The 16309-nt window shown below is 44.7% G+C and overlaps 2 protein-coding genes across 14 annotated transcripts in view; both read left to right on the plus strand.

Annotated features, from left to right (window-relative positions):
• The window catches only part of dock9b (dedicator of cytokinesis 9b), a 41376-nt gene extending 33004 nt beyond the window's left edge, over positions 1-8372 (plus strand). For 4 of the 12 annotated variants that reach the window (XM_031851658.1, XM_031851655.1, XM_031851663.1 and 1 more), the window contains exons 37-53: positions 29-165; positions 439-554; positions 644-781; positions 866-1048; positions 1145-1258; positions 1408-1623; positions 1735-1792; positions 2534-2640; positions 3313-3435; positions 3602-3715; positions 3936-3941; positions 4846-4992; positions 5270-5480; positions 5931-6121; positions 6230-6330; positions 6544-6682; positions 7346-8372. In XM_031851658.1, coding sequence (XP_031707518.1) covers positions 29-165; positions 439-554; positions 644-781; positions 866-1048; positions 1145-1258; positions 1408-1623; positions 1735-1792; positions 2534-2640; positions 3313-3435; positions 3602-3715; positions 3936-3941; positions 4846-4992; positions 5270-5480; positions 5931-6121; positions 6230-6330; positions 6544-6682; positions 7346-7462 — 2218 coding nt within the window. In that variant the 3' untranslated portion in view covers positions 7463-8372. Of the gene's footprint in view, positions 1-28; positions 166-438; positions 555-643; positions 782-865; positions 1049-1144; positions 1259-1407; positions 1624-1734; positions 1793-2533; positions 2641-3312; positions 3436-3601; positions 3716-3935; positions 3942-4845; positions 4993-5269; positions 5481-5930; positions 6122-6229; positions 6331-6543; positions 6683-6945; positions 6954-7345 lie in introns of those variants that run through there. The other 8 variants (XM_031851664.1, XM_031851661.1, XM_031851665.1 and 5 more) reach the window with 4 other exon arrangements.
• Positions 8373-9212: 840 nt separating this feature from the next.
• On the plus strand, positions 9213-15814 carry slc15a1b (solute carrier family 15 member 1b). 2 transcript variants are annotated; one of them, XM_031851673.1, is made up of 23 exons: positions 9213-9306; positions 9923-9957; positions 10100-10184; positions 10444-10585; positions 10825-10944; positions 11047-11146; positions 11737-11827; positions 11922-12005; positions 12552-12634; positions 12753-12839; positions 12927-13016; positions 13127-13171; positions 13282-13314; positions 13408-13496; positions 13617-13698; positions 13807-13923; positions 14025-14159; positions 14230-14276; positions 14452-14559; positions 14643-14754; positions 14841-14978; positions 15082-15189; positions 15300-15814. In XM_031851673.1, the coding sequence occupies exons 1-23, from the start codon at positions 9300-9302 to the stop codon at positions 15543-15545; spliced, it is 2184 nt and encodes a 727-aa protein (XP_031707533.1). In that variant the 5' UTR covers positions 9213-9299; the 3' UTR covers positions 15546-15814. The 2 variants fall into 2 exon arrangements, with proteins under 2 accessions (XP_031707533.1, XP_031707532.1); XM_031851672.1 differs by having other exon boundaries at positions 9285-9306; positions 9908-9957.
• The last annotated feature ends 495 nt before the right edge of the window (positions 15815-16309 follow it).

Below are 16309 nucleotides of genomic sequence, written 5' to 3' on the forward strand. Positions count from 1 at the left end.
ATAACTGGCATTTCTCTCCTGCCAACAGGAGCCAGGAGGGGGCGGGGCCTGTAGCTCCGGACAGGAAGTCTCTGACTCTGCCTGTGTCTCGTAACAGGGCGGGGATCTTGCATGCCCGCCTTCAGCAGCTGGGAACTCTGGAGAACGCTCACACCTTCAACAACAGTAAGCCTTCCTGTCCTCTGCTGTAAACAGTGGAATGATCTCAGCTCCAGACGTGCTCACTAAAGGCGTTCCTTTACTGACCTCTGTTGGCAGCCAGTCAGAGTTGCAACAACAATGACAGAGCTTATCTCCTTCCATAGACAAGCAGAAATATAAGTACATGGCAAATATTCATTTAGTCATTGGCGCTGATTAGCAATCTAATCAAGCGGATGATGTTCTGGGTATTCATCGCTGTAATAAAGCCGTGAGTTTGGGCGTTTTCTCGTGCAGTGTACTCTCACACGGAGGCAGACGTGAGCAGCCAGTGCCTGCTGGAGGCCAATGTGTCCACAGAGGTCTGTCTGACAGTGCTGGACACACTCAGCATCTTCATCATGGGATTCAAGGTATATAAACTGTTCCGATACAAACCGCCACGATACGTGACACTCTGGTTCTGGTTGGTGTCCTCACGCCTCCTCTGCCGTGTCCTCAGACGCAGCTGAATTCGGATCTCGGTCACAACCCCCTGATGAAGAAAGTGGTCCAGGTGCATCTGTGCTTCCTGCAGATCCCTCAGTCCGAGGCCGCCCTCAAACAGGTCTTCACCTCACTGAGGACCTTCATCTACAAGGTGATTTAAATTCATGGCGGAAATAAGAACATTTTGTCTTAAATATCCTCTTTCCTAAAAGCTGCATTACTTCCTGTCCTCCAGTTCCCCTGCACCTTCTTTGACGGACGTGCCGACATGTGTGCCTCTCTGTGCTATGAAATCCTCAAGTGCTGCAACTCCAAGCTGAGCTCCATCCGCAGCGACGCCGCCCATCTCCTCTACTTTCTCATGAAAAGCAACTTCGACTACACCGGACGCAAGTCTTTTGTCCGAACACACCTGCAGGTACGTGTGTCCGGGTATGGAGAAGAAAAATGTGTCCTTGCAGGTCACGCGTCAGTTTGATCTTTCGTTCGCTCCTCTCCTCTCTGTTTCGCTCAGGTGGTCATTGCTGTCAGTCAGCTGATTGCCGATGTCATCGGCATCGGGGGTACCCGTTTCCAGCAGTCGCTCTCCATCATTAACAACTGTGCCAACAGTGACAAGAGCATCAAGGTGAGGGGAAAGTGGATCACCAGAATTATTTAGTCAGACTTGCCTCCATACACAGAAAAACAACAAAGGTTGCTACTTCAACCACAGGACTATGAATATTATAATTGTTTAGCTATTAAAATAGAACTCATGTCATTGTACTGCTGTAGCACACAGCATTTCCGTCAGATGTGAAGGACCTGACGAAGCGCATCAGGACGGTGCTGATGGCCACGGAACAGATGAAGGAGCACGAGGACGACCCGGAGATGCTGGTGGACCTCCAGTACAGCTTGGCCAAGTCCTACACCAGCACGCCCGAGCTCCGCAAGACCTGGCTGGACAGCATGGCCCGCATCCACAACAAGAACGGAGATCTCTCTGAGGTTCTTTTAATCTTTTATTTCAATTATATTTTCACTTGCAGGACGCGACTGCTTCTTCAGTCGGGCATTCTTGTGCTAAGCTGTGGTTCTGTTTGTCTACTTCACCTGCAGGCAGCCATGTGTTACGTGCATGTTGCAGCCCTGGTAGCTGAGTACCTGTGGAGGAAAGGTGAGTTGAGGATATAGGTGTCTCCTGGTAGCGGCGCGCTTCCTTTTACAGTAATTAACCGCTGACCATTTCAACTCCAACACTTTCACAATCCCAATTTACAGAGGCCCGATAATGAGTCACTGGTAAAGGCTAACGCAGTAGAAAGAAGATTATCTCGGAAAATAATTGTTCAATAAACAAATCAATAAAATTAATTAGACTCTGTCGTATAATGTCCTCCACCATCTACTGTAGGAGGTACACTGACTATGGATTAGTACCTCATGTAATCTCACTTCAAAACATCCAAACTATCCCGTTAAGCAAGACAATTAGAGTGATGTTGAAATTGAAAAGTGTCTGATTGTACGTTTCTAGTGAAATATGCTGATTCTTCACGCTTATGGCACTCATAAACAGTTGGCCACTTGTGTTTCATTGCTGTGTACCGCTTATCACCGGAATATTTATTGACATATGTCACTGCTACATTAGGCATATACAGATGGGATCATATGTGTGTTCTTACTTTGACTAAGATAAGTGTGTCAATGGAACATAGCATTTTTTTTTTTACCCTCCATTTACCTGCATGTGTCTTGTACTTGTCTTGTCTCTGATTTGTGTGATTAATATTCCCAATTTGTTGGTTAATTTCAGCGACGTACCATATTTCCGTGAAATGAAAAAAAGTCACTTTTTATGTTTAATTTCAAAATAAAAACGTTCCCTGCTGTCGGTTCTGTATCTGCCTGCTAGGTATGTTCAGGCAGGGCTGCTCGTCTTTCCGCGTCACCACCCCGAACATCGACGAGGAGGCAGCCATGATGGAGGACGTCGGGATGCAGGATGTCCACTTCAACGAGGTACTGTGAAGTCTTCTACGTGCCACACACCGTGTACACCATGCTCTGGATATCTGCAAGGCCCACCGTGTTAACCGAGGATGTTTTGTCACGTGTCACATAATGACTAATGTCTAGAAGAGCTCTTATCTCTGTTAAGAGTATCTATTGCTCTGTTTAGTCGGTAGACTAAGTGACAGTGTAGACTTTGAGCCTGGGCTTGGTACATGTGTTGTTAATCACATTTAGAAAACCACTGAGCTGGCAGACGGAAATTCAAGGGCTTCAGGGTCAGTTGTTCAGGGATTCCTTGCTCAAGGGCACTCCGGCAGTGGCTTGTTGACACAGTGGCCTGAGAACAGATCTCCCCGTGAACTGATAAACCCGGTGAAATTGAAAGTGATGGCCGGAGAATGTTTTACGAGTCGGTCAACAGATCTGTAGGCAATGAAAAACCCCTTTTTGCTCTCCAGCTGCTCTGAAAACACTTTCCTCTTTACGAGCTGGACCCACCAATAAAAAGGAAGGAGATGATGGATCCATTTCCACCCATGTCTGCTGTCTTTACAGGAACACCATGCTCAGTTCGGAGCCTTCTAGACAAATATAAACTAACCGAAATGTCCCTCTTTGCAGCAATTAAATATTCTGAGGGAGTTTAATGAAGTTTACATGTGTTTATCTGTGTACCAGGAGGTGCTGATGGAGCTGTTGGAGGAGTGCGCTGATGGCTTCTGGAAGGCGGAGCGCTATGAGCTCATCGCTGATGTCTACAGGCTCATCATCCCCATCTACGAGCAGCGCAGGGACTTTGAGGTAATAGAAAAGATAGAACAGGAGTAGTGCTAATGAATAATCATGTTGCTCCATAAAATATCGGATTATTATTGTGATTTGAAATGAACTGTTGGGATTACCCTCCACTGAGTAACTGACCTATAAAAATGATCAATCGTGTTCTCGGTTGATTTCTTTTTAACAGAAACTGACTCACCTGTATGATACCCTCCACCGTGCCTACACTAAAGTGATGGAGGTGATGCACACTGGCAAGAGACTGCTGGGCACATACTTCAGAGTGGCCTTCTTTGGACAGGTAAGGGGCGGAGTTTCCAAAAGACTAAAAAAAAGTAATGGCTAGCATAAATGCTAACTCAATCCAAACTCTTTAATATCAGCGTGATGGTTATGTTATCTCTTTCCATTTGCATGTATGCACATTCAGTGCGGGAACACTCCCTTACACACACACACACACACTTTGAATGTTATCCTTTTAATAGAGATTTCTCTTCTTCTCTCCTCCCCCCTCCAAGGCTGCGGTAAGTGTGTAAAAGGTTCAGCTGTATGTGTTGGCCTGGTGTGCTCTTCCATGTCCTTGCATCAGTATATTGTTTGAGGGCTGATCTTTTTGTAGTTAAATCAGTGGCAATATAAGTTGGCTCCCAAAAGTCGGAAAATAGTTGTTCAATGCAGATGTTGTGTGTAGCAAAAGCTTGCACACTTCTGTGTGCTTTTCCACGGATACATGACTGAGTACTGAATAAAATGTTGGGAGGTGACCAGCTGAAGTTTGCATGTCTGTTGTCTTCATACTCCTCCCTTTTTGCTTCATTGTTGGGTCTTTGTTTTTTGTTAGCATGTGGTGTTGTTGTGTTTTTGTTTGATTGGTTGTATTTTATGGAATTCCGAAGAGGCAAGTGAGAAAAAAGACTTCTGGTGGTCTGTTTTCAAGGTCTTTCTCTCCGGTGTTTATGGGTAATGAACAGATGCTTTTTTGTGTGCTTGTTATTGTAAAACACATTTCGGACAGATGAGGCTGAAGTGTACCACTGCCCCATGTTCTAAATGGGTCTAAAATCATTCCTGTTTTAATTTATTCATGCACTTTAAACACACTGTACATATATTGTGTGTTATAGAGTTATGTACATTAAAACACACAGAAAATAGAAACGCTTTAGTCCCATTTGGAAGTGGTGCACTTAAGCCTCTTGTGGCCGAAATGAGTATTACAATAACAAAAATCCACCTGCCAATATTTTGAAAAATTATTCTGGCAAAACATTTTTCCCCGCCTGTTTATCCAGGCAAAATCATGGGAAAACAACTGAACAAGCTGGCAGGTGTAAACAGTCTTTTTCAAGGTTCGACTTATCCGAGCTGCAGGTGACGAAGTGGCCCGAACATTCTTGACCCACTTGACTTCCTTCTCCTCCTCCACAGGGCTTCTTTGAGGATGAAGATGGAAAGGAATACATCTACAAGGAGCCAAAGTTCACCCCGCTGTCTGAGATTTCCCAGAGGCTCCTGAAGCTCTACTCCGACAAGTTTGGTCAGGAGAACGTGAAGATCATTCAGGACTCTGGCAAGGTGGGATCACATTTGATATATTGATGGTGCATCAAATGGATGTGTATGCAATGTGAGACGGTTCACTTGTAGTAACAAGCATTGATACCACTCTTTTATACGTTACATATGAAGCTGGTGCCAGGTGATGTTAGCGTAGCTTAGCACAAAGACTGGAAACAGAGGTTCACAGCTAGCCTGCCTCTGTCCAAAACTGAAAAATATGTTCCAGCACCTCTAAATCTTACCAATTATCGCATTGCATCTTTCAAATAAAAACCTCTTCGTGAACCCCCAGGTGAACCCGAAGGACCTGGACTCCAAGTACGCCTACATCCAGGTGACCCACGTCACGCCCCACCTGGACGACAAGGAGCTGGAGGACAGGAAGACCGACTTCGAGAAGAGCCACAACATCCGGCGCTTCGTGTTCGAGACGCCGTTCACCGTGTCGGGCAAGAAGCAGGGAGGGGTGGAAGAGCAGTGCAAGCGGCGGACCGTCCTCACCAGTAGGTCAAAATGTGGATTTAGTGCGGAATAAAGACACAAAACAAGTGCTTCCGGCCAGCCTTATCACCGCAGCAATGTCAGGAAGCAATGAGCAAGAACATCTTCCTGGTTGCCATCTGTTATTGTCTGTCAGTCACCTGACACGTTAGGCCAGATAAACAGAAAGGGCCAAGTGATGTTTATCACTGTACCATCCACTTTAATCCCAAAGTTCAGGTGTTATCTTGCTTCGATAATAAACACGCTGACTGATAGCGAGTTGCATGGCAGTTAATATCCCGGTTATGAATGTTACCACAGAGACACAACTAGACACACAACTTGTTTACATGCCCAAGTGTCACCTGTGTGATGCTGCTGACCGTGCTCATGGTGCTTTAACGTTTATTGTACATTTGACAGGACATTTAATATGTGTCCCCTCCGTCCCATTTCCCGTTCCCATCCAGCCACCCACTGCTTCCCTTACGTGAAGAAGCGCATAGCAGTCATGTACCAACACCAGACCGACCTGGGCCCCATTGAGGTGGCCATCGACGAGATGAGCGCCAAGGTGGCCGAGCTGCGTCTGCTGTGCTCGGCCTCCGAGGTGGACATGATCCGCCTGCAGCTCAAACTGCAAGGCAGCATCAGCGTTCAGGTAGGAAACCACCAGCTCGTGCTGCTGTAAATCAGTTCCACGATGACTGGTTGATGAATTGTGTCATTTGGGATCTTTGAACCCGGTTGTTTTTTTGTTTTTTTCCAGGTCAATGCCGGTCCACTTGCTTACGCCAGAGCCTTCTTCGACGACAGTAGTGCCAAGAAATATCCCGACAACAAGGTCAAACAGCTCAAAGAGGTGTTCAGGTACTTACCAATGACAGAAACACATTTATATAATAAATATATTATATCTGTATTTATAGAGGAGCCTTGCTGTGTTCAAGTGCAAGTGGAACGCACATTTGATTCAATTCACCAAAAACATACAGTGATTTTGGTAAATTGCATCGTGTGAACTGTATTGCATCACTAGCTGTTGGGTGTCCACCACTGAACTGCTGCCGCCTGTCTCCTCAGGCAGTTCGTGGACGCCTGCGGTCAGGCGCTGGGAGTGAACGAGCGGCTGATCAAAGAGGACCAGCAGGAGTACCAGGACGAGATGAAGGCCAACTACAGGGACCTGGCCAGGGAGCTGTCGAACATCATGCACGAACAGGTGGGAACCCCCAAAGACGGAGCATCATGAAGACCACGATCTGCTACAGCATTTAGACTATTAGTGCAATAGCTTTGACTGTTTTAAATTCAAAGTTTCAGCTATAGTTTCCTGTGTCCACAGAATGGCACGTAGGACAATATCTAAAGCTGCATATTCCTCACTGTACTGTAATCTTAAAGAGATATCCACTGCTGCAGTCTTCTGCTCTTCTAACTAACCATGTGTCCTATCTCCTGCTGTCTTTGTGCTGGCCTGAGCAGATTGGATGGTAATGCTGCTTTTGCTACCGTTGTACTCTTTAGATGGGATAGTAAGGGACCGTATGAAAATTATTAGGATGGGGAACGGGGCTTATTTCTTTTATTTTATACAAAAACAAAGCCCATTAATACTATTTTTGGAATCCTCCTTTGACTCAGAAAATTAAAAAAATGTCATTCTTCACAAGAGAAGAATGATGGAAAAAGGTCCCTCCTCTACTCCCCCCAAATATATAAACTTCCCTGTATTCAGCAAAAATAAATAAACTATAGCCCCGCCCCCTAAAACACTTTTCCTACAGTCCCTAAACTTTAGATTCACATGCATGTGTGTGTTTCAGCTTTCAACCAGATGAAATCAACACCTTTCCTTTCCTTAATTCACCTTTTCTTTTTCTAGATAAACCCGGTGGAAGACGGCACGAGGAGCGCTCTGTCCGACTCCACGGGCATCTTCAACGCCATCAGCGGCACGCCAACCAGTGCCAACCCACACGGCTCGACCACCATACTCTGATCCAGATGTTTCACACCAGACTCTTGCCTTCTACGCCACTAATGACTGATTAAACTAGCTGTCACTCAAGAGGAGGGACACTCTACAATCTGAAGCCGTCATCCATCGGCGTTTCTTTCCATCCTGCTATATGTCATGAGGCTCACTCCCTGTTATCAGTTGGCCCATTGCTCTTGTTTCCTATGGAGACTAATTCTAGTTCTCGACTTATTGACAGTTTTGGGTCATTTTGTATAGTTTGTTCTATCCTACGTGAGACGGGGTAAAGCAGAGCAAGCGTGTGACTGACAACATGATGCTATGTTAAACATCCCGGTGTCTTAAGCTCCACCCCAGGATGTTAGAACAAACATGACTGCATTTGACCCAAGTCTACGATTGTCTCTTTTTTTTGTACAGTGTTTTGTAGGAGAGAGCGTTTTTAAAGCCACTGCTGTAACCGTACATACATTCTTCAGCTGGTGCACAGTATTTTTACATTTCCCTTTTTCTATTCTTTTCATTGTGACCCCTGTTACGCAGACGCATCAGAGTTTATCTTTTATTCTTACCTTTGAAAGAATCATTCGCTCTATTTTAGGCCAATGGACATGTATAGAAACTGTCTGAAGCCAAGTGAACCACAACGTTTTAACCTTTTTCTGTCCTGTAAAAAAAGTTTGTGCAATATTTTGTATTGTTACCGTGGCTACCTGCTGCACAGAAAACCACTCTTGCCAAAGACATTAGAAAAAAGACTCTTCAAGGCCGGACGAGGGTGTGACTATTTGTAAACTCCCCCCTTTGTTTCTTTGTCCGTCATGTGGATGCCTTTTATTATCTGCGGTATGGTTTAAAAACATTTTTACTTAGTGACTGCTCATGTACATATGTTTAAGTCTTTAAATATATATAAAAAACTGTAATAATGCCTTCTTCCATGCCTTGCTTTTGTTCTAAAATATCACCACTTTGGAAGCTTGTCATTTGAAGAATGTCAAACCATTTTATTTCCTTTGGTAGTTTTGAAAGAGCGCACGGTTCCTCGGTCCTTGAACGCATCCTCGACTTCTTAAGCTCCTTTTTCTTGTTTCAGATGCAACTCGAAGCACAAGCTACAGAATCCCAACTGTCAGTAACATCAGTATATTTATGCAGTTTAGAGAGTGCATTTGGGGCGTAACATCTTCCCTCCTGAAAGTGTGTGTGTCTCTCTCTCTGTTTGTGTGTGTGCGGTTGTGTTGGATGGAGTGAGCGGCGCACTCATTGGAGTGAAACGGGGGATGCTGACTCCTGTAAAATCCCTCTCTGTGCCACAAACACCTCGACTGTGTCATTGTTTCAGAGACTCTGGCTGCTAAACATCATGTGTCTGGCGTGAGTCCTCCTGCTAGTGTTTCACGGTGTGTGTTTGTGTCTGTTACCCAGTGTGTGCCTTTGCATGTATTGTCATTAGATTCCAGTCACAGAGCTAAGCATCAGTCGTTCAGTTTGGAAAAGCAGTATATTGCTTCCTTTATCAGCTGACCTGGAACATCCTCTTTATCTGTAAAGGAAGAGGATTTTCCCTCAGTCATGAAGTAATTACTGGCTGATTGACACACACACGTTTATGATTATGATAAGGAGAATGTGCTGGAAAGGTGGGAGTAATGGTGCGTTGCATGCTGGTAGGTGCTAGACGCCGTGTGTGTGTGTTTGCCACTCCAGCATCAGTGGGCGTTGCAGGGGGGTTGGTGGGAGGTTACCTAAGAAGCTGACCAGGCCCAGGTTTGGTCTTCGTGTCGTGGATCTGGATAAGGGTCACAAGTTTTTCTGCTGAAGGATTCAGTCGGAGAAGTCGACACACACAGCAGCCATGGCAGGTGAGTCCCAGTCTGGATGGGAACCCTGAGACTGAGAACCCATTCTTACATCTTTTATATTTATTTTCCGACAGGTTTTAGAGGAATTTCAATTTTAATTTGTACTATGCATCTTTATGTCATTCCCCAAGGAAAAAAAAATAACCTGTGTAGATAATGTGACTTGTTGAGGAAAAGCATCATATAACTTAAGATTGAACTGAACACATTTGGCTTCACAAGTAAACAGTTTATGTAACGTGTTCTGGCTCATAGATATATTCTTAGGAAGTGATGAGGGAGCGCCAGACAAATTGTAATAAATCTCTCCAATTCGTACCAAGACATTTCCCGTACATGGATCGTGTGTTCTGCCAACCTGAGAGCATGACATAATGAAGAGACCAGATGTGCTTTGTTTTTGGTTCAACGGACTGGTTTGATTGGTGGAAAGTAACTTAATTAAGGGGGGTGAATCTTAACTATAAAAGCCTGTGAAAGATCTGTGAAAAGTAATACATTGGGATTTGTTTCGATATGATAAACTTGTTGGCTTGATTAAAACACTCCCGCTGGTTGCAACTTCAGTTCGCCGTCTCTTCTCGGCATTTTGTCACAACAGACTTCATTTGTGCAGGCAAAGAAGAGAGGAAGGACCCCAAGAAAAAAAGTGTAAGTACAACCGTTTACTGCACTGTCTGCAGTATTTCAAAAAATGCACCAATTTATCGCTTAATGCTCTGATACATGACAAACCATATGCATTCATTCATGGGTATTAAAAACAAATCATCACCATCGTTCCCCCTGACAGGCTACTGTCTGTGGCTTCCCAATAAGCATCTTTTTCATTGTGGTCAATGAGTTCTGCGAGCGTTTCTCCTACTATGGCATGCGAGGTGAGCTGGATTGCTTCTGGATCTGTGTAAAGATTAAAATGGAAATACTGAAGTATAGTACATGTACCTTGTTAAGTATATATATATATATATATATATATATATATATATGTATATAAATATGTGTTTTTTTTACTTTTAATGCCAATATTTTGAATGCAAGACTTCCACGTGATGGAGTATTTTTATACTATTGTATTGGTATTTCTACTAAAGTAAAAGATCTTAATAATACCTGATTCCCCCCCCCCGTGTGAAGCCGTGCTGGTGCTGTACTTCAAGTACTTCCTGCGGTGGGATGATGACTTCGCCACCACTATCTACCACACCTTTGTGGCTCTCTGCTACCTGACGCCCATCCTGGGAGCCATCGTGGCGGATTCGTGGCTCGGCAAGTTCAAGTGAGTTTCAGATCCTGCGAATCTTTTACCTGCAACCAAATAAAAAAAACATTGTGGATATAAACATTGTGTTTAGCTTTAAATACTGTTAGATAGAGTAGTAGAGTCCGGGTTAAAGTATATCTCACAGAATCAGCTGTTAAATTTCATCCTTGGATTTTAGACCCTTGTCTATCTTATCTCTACCTGGACCTGTACACCTGGTTAACTCTCCTCCTCCTCCTCCCCCCTCTGCACAGGACTATTGTTTACCTGTCCATCGTTTATACGCTGGGACAGGTTGTCTTGGCAGTAAGTGCTATCCATGACATCACAGATGCAAACAGGGACGGCACCCCGGACAACATGACCGTCCACGTGTGAGTTGAACACACACACACACACACACACACAGAAACCGTGTGACAGGAGCGCGGCAGGCGTTGTACTGACATTGTGTGCGTGCCGTGCTTTGCCCTCAGAGCTCTGTCCATGGTGGGGCTGATGCTCATCGCCCTGGGTACAGGGGGCATCAAACCCTGCGTGGCGGCCTTCGGTGGGGACCAGTTTCAAGACCACCAGGTTGGATGTCACCCAAGCAAACACACAATGTTTCTCGTAATCATGAGATCCTAATTTTGTAATCATGAAAAAGGAGCTCAGACTATAACTATCATACGAGTACATAGTTACCTGATGATGAGTTTTCATAAAATAATCAGATGCGTATCTCTTAATTGTGAGACAGTATGTCATAATTGTGAGATACAGAAGTCACAATAAGGAAATAAGGAGTTTTCTTCGTGAATTCAATCCGCTTCCATAAAATACAATTCTTAAATTTGTACGGCACAATACCCAATCCCCACACACACAGACAATTAAATAGACAACTCATTCAGCTATCAGTGGCTTTTTGTCAGCACTTCTTGTATCTCTGTTTGCATCCAGCTAGTTGTTTATTAACTAATAACCACATGTACATCTGTCTCTTGAACTTTATTACGCTGTTCAAGGCTGGGGACAAATATTACCCCATAATATCAATGACTCTGCTGGAGTGGGATGTCGTATAATGTTATATTTAGTTATGGTCAATATAATCTTGTGCAAAAATGTGCATCAGTGCTTCTTTTTGTCCAGGACTTGTTTGACTTCCCTGTGTCCAACAGGAGAAGCAGAGAAGCACCTTCTTCTCCATCTTCTACCTGTCCATCAACGCTGGCAGTCTGCTGTCCACCGTCATCACCCCCATCCTCAGAGGTACCCTGTTGATCACGGAGCATGAAAATGCACAAATGACTCACGAGTGGAGTTCAAAATACAAACGTGTGTCTGTGTGTGCTGTTGCTTCCAGCTCAGGAGTGTGGAATATACACCCAGCAGAAGTGCTACTCACTGGCCTTCGGCGTCCCCGCTGCTCTCATGGTGGTGGCTCTGAGTAAGAATTCCTTTTCCTTTTTAAATACCTCTGTTGACCTTTGTTTAATATCTTATGTGGCTCAGTAGGAGCTCCCTGTCTCACGAAATAACCCCGATGATGTCACAGTGATGTCATCGGGGTTATGTCAGCTATGTCTGGGGTGGAATTTGAAAAAAGTCTGATGAAACATGCTACTCAGTTGCATTATGGGAATTGTAGGATTTCAATTTTGTCCCTCGCAAGTCTCCAACTTGATGAAAGTGCAACGTTAAATAGCTGGAGTTCCCCTTTAATGAATTATATGTTCATCTTTTTATTAGATAATAAATAAGCCATTTTGATGACAGCTTCTGGGTTGCCAAGTTGCATTTTTTTCATTTGCAGTTTATTACTAACACTAATAAATTATGAATTAACTATTAATGAACTTGTTTGTTATAAGCCTTTATTACCCTCTATAAAGTGTGTTTTATATGAAAGAAGCACCATGAATATTTTTAGTGCATTATAAGATAAGTACCTCCTTGTTATAATGTTATAATACATATTTGTGTGTGTCTGCAGTTGTGTTCATTATCGGAAGTGGTATGTACATTAAGACCCCCCCTCAAGGCAACATCATGGTGAAAGTCTGCACCTGCATCGGGGTAAGTGGCTCCTGAGAGACGAACATTTTGTGAGTCCCAAAGGTTTTCAGTTTAGTTCCCAAAATCCATTGCAGCGAGGGCAGAGTTCACATTGAGATGCCCCCTCTGTTATCTGTAGTTCGCCATCAAGAACCGCTTCAGCCATCACGCTGCTCAATCCCCAAAGAGAACCCACTGGATGGACTGGTCCGAGGAGAAATACGATGTAAGTGCAGCATGCCTATCACATAAACAACAAACGGCACAGTCAGCGATGTAACAAATCCCAATCCTTGTCTTTGATTGGCTCCAGAAACTCCTGATAGCCCAGGTGAAGATGGTGCTGAAGGTGCTGTTCCTCTACATCCCTCTGCCCATGTTCTGGGCTCTCTTTGACCAGCAGGTGACTACCAATTGTCTCCAAATTTCAATAGAAACACACACAGATAATGCGCGCCGATAAGTGTACCGGTAGAACCCAAAGACTAAAGGAGAGCTGTGCCTCCTCCACAGGGCTCCAGATGGACCCTCCAGGCGACCACCATGGACGGCAACTTTGTGAGTGTTTTATACGCAGCTTTTTTTGCTGTGTCACACCTCGCGAGCACCAAAACACACAGAAGTTAGACGAGGTTCTGACTGGCTGCCTCTACTTCTTTCTTCAACAGGGATTTCTCATAATCCAGCCCGATCAGATGCAGGTAAGACACTTATGTCGATTACACTCTGCTCATGCTGTTGACGTGAACCAATAGAATAGGCTTTAAAGGAGTGACCCGCCTTCTTGCCACCAGACCGTCAACCCCATCTTGATCCTGGTTTTGGTGCCGATCGTGGAGAGTGTGATCTACCCGCTGATTTCCAAGTGCAAAATAAACTTCAGGTGAGTTCATCTTTTTGTTTTGTTCCTGTGTGATGGAAAATAAGCCATTACTCAGTCTAGCTTAACTTTGTGTGTGTGTGTGTGTGTGTGTGTGTGTGTGTGTGTGTGTGTGTGCTGCAGCCCCTTGAGGAGGATGACTGTGGGGATGTTGTTCGCTGCCCTCGCGTTCATCGCTGCTGCCCTGATCCAGATGCAGATCGATGTGAGTGCTTCGCACATCAATAAACAAACGTCGGGCAACTCACACACATATACACACACACATCTCCTTATGAGGCACAATTCACACACAATTCCATTTCTCTTGTAGGAAACCCTGCCCAAGTTCCCATCGAGCACCGAAGGCCAAGTGAAGTTCGTCAACATGAATAACAGATCGGTGGACATCACAGCTGGGACCAACGTGTTCACCTTGGGGAATTTCACGGTATTCCACCCAACATAAGACACCGACACCAAACATCTGAAGTCTCCACACACTGAAGGTAGGAGGACGTCTTGATATCGACTTATCTTTTGCTCCTACAGGCCAATGAGGAGTACCTGACCTTTGACCAACCATTTGTATTGAATATGGAGCCCGGTGCCTATAACCAAATCACTTTCGTGAACGGCAGTCGGACCACCATGGTCATCGTTCCGGACATGCCCCTTCCCATACCGGTGAGTCCAATTGAGGTTACAGTTGTTGTTTTTCTGCTACAGAATCAGTAAAGTGACTCTCTGTCTCCAGTTCACCGACATCACAGCAAAGCCGGAGCAGGGCGCTAATGCTATCAGGTAAGTCTCAAATCTTTAGATCGGTAGTTCTCCAACCAGATATTCTTTTGTTTCTCTCCATAAAAGAGATTTTGAGAAGATAATAACTGAACTGAGCAAAGGTTTGTCTTATTGATTTCAAACCCTCGCCTGTCAGACTGTCTCACCTCCCGTGTTCTGAATCCTCCTCCCCCAGATTTTTCAACGGTTTTGGCTCTGTTTTGAACATAACGGTTGGTAGCCTGGACTTAACGGACATCGTCACCAACAACATGTCCGACTACGTCGCGCTACAGCAGGGATCGTAAGCCTCATTACGTTTACGTCACAAACGGTCGTACCAGAGAGAAGTCTTTGCTCTGACTGGTGTTTTTCTTGTCACGTCAGCGCTCGGTTCCGGATCCAGAGGTCGGCTGAAGAGTGCATCTACAGCCAGGACCTGGGCTTCGGCAGCTCTTACACCTTGATCATCCCGCCGACGTTCGCATTTGGACCTAATGTAAATCGGGAATACATTCTGAGTCACAGCACAGCTTGAATGTAACTTTTTGTTTTTGTGTCGAGGTAACACAACTTGTCTTGTAGTGCGAGCAGAGCATCCGACCCGTGGTGGACATCAGGCCCAACACCATCCACATGGCCTGGCAGATTCCGCAGTACTTCCTCATCACCGTAGGGGAGGTGGTCTTCTCCGTCACTGGCCTGGAGTTCTCCTACTCACAGGTAAGAGGGGCTGCTCTCCTCTGGATGATAAAGTCTGACCTACTTTGACACAAACTAGAAATATGGAATATGTCTCTGGTTCCTTTTCCCTTGTGCTCTCCAGGCGCCCAGCAACATGAAGTCCGTGCTGCAAGCCGGTTGGCTCTTAACCGTTGCAGTTGGCAACATCATTGTGCTCATTGTCGCCGAGGCTGCGACGCTCCCAGACCAGGTGGGTGGACTGCATATGTAGCCATGTTCACCGTCTCAGAGTATTTCCCAAAATGAGCTATTCCTTCAGTCTAGCTCCAAATCAACGCTGTGTTCGTTTCCGTTCACTAGTGGGCCGAGTACATCCTCTTCGCCTCTCTGCTGCTGGTGGTGTGCGTCGTCTTTGCCGTCATGGCCCACTTCTACACCTACATCGACCCGGCCAAGATAGAGGCCCAGTTCGCCCACAAGGACCCCGAAGAGAAGGAGAAGAGGAGGAGGAGCGTGGAGATGACCAGGAAGGACTCGGTGGAGCATAGCAAGGAGGACAGGAGGAGTTCCAGCGCTAACCAGGAGGAAAGACAGACCAGGATCTGAGGCGACCCCTTACGTTTCATAGCCTTTTATGGAGAACACATACAAACTATTCCAACATTTGTATTTATTTCCAAGCAAAGTTTTGTCCCTGTAATATTTTGTCCCTGTTGTATGTATATATGATGTTGTGTTCCAGGGTACAATAGGAACAGAAATAGCTTCATCATATTCAAAGTCATTTGGTTTTGTTCTGGGAGAATACTGCCCTGTGATAACAGCTGCCGGCACGGTGTTGACGTTAATAAAGTTGCACACACAGGTTTCTTCTGCGATGGCTTTATGTTAAATACTTTTTCTTTTTTTTTCCTGAGTACAAAATGTTTTACTACACATCTAGTTATAAAACTTTACTATAGTAGAAGATGAGCAAATGTTCACATTTGGGGAAATGGATCCAGAGCGGCTCTGTGAGGCTGTAAAATGACAACGTTAACGTGCTGATGTCCAGCAGTGTGTTCGCCATGTTCACCGTCTTACTTTAAACACGTCACTGCGTATTGTAAGGACGAGTATTACAGCCAGGAATAAGGGGAAAAACTCATGATTTTTTTTGTTTCTTTTACATTTTGAAAGTCGAAAAATAGTTGGAACAATATTAACATATATATATATAGATATATATATATATAGATATACACACACAGTACTTATATTCATAACTTCTTCCCCGTTAGGCCTTGCCTTAACACTCTAGTATTGATTATGTAACTGCCATAATATCCCCTCTACACACATTTAAGTCCAGCAAATGCACGACACAAAGC

Source organism: Anarrhichthys ocellatus, unplaced genomic scaffold (assembly GCF_004355925.1).
Source record: "Anarrhichthys ocellatus isolate YVR2014 unplaced genomic scaffold, GSC_Weel_1.0 scaffold12, whole genome shotgun sequence".
NCBI lineage: Eukaryota > Metazoa > Chordata > Actinopteri > Perciformes > Anarhichadidae > Anarrhichthys > Anarrhichthys ocellatus.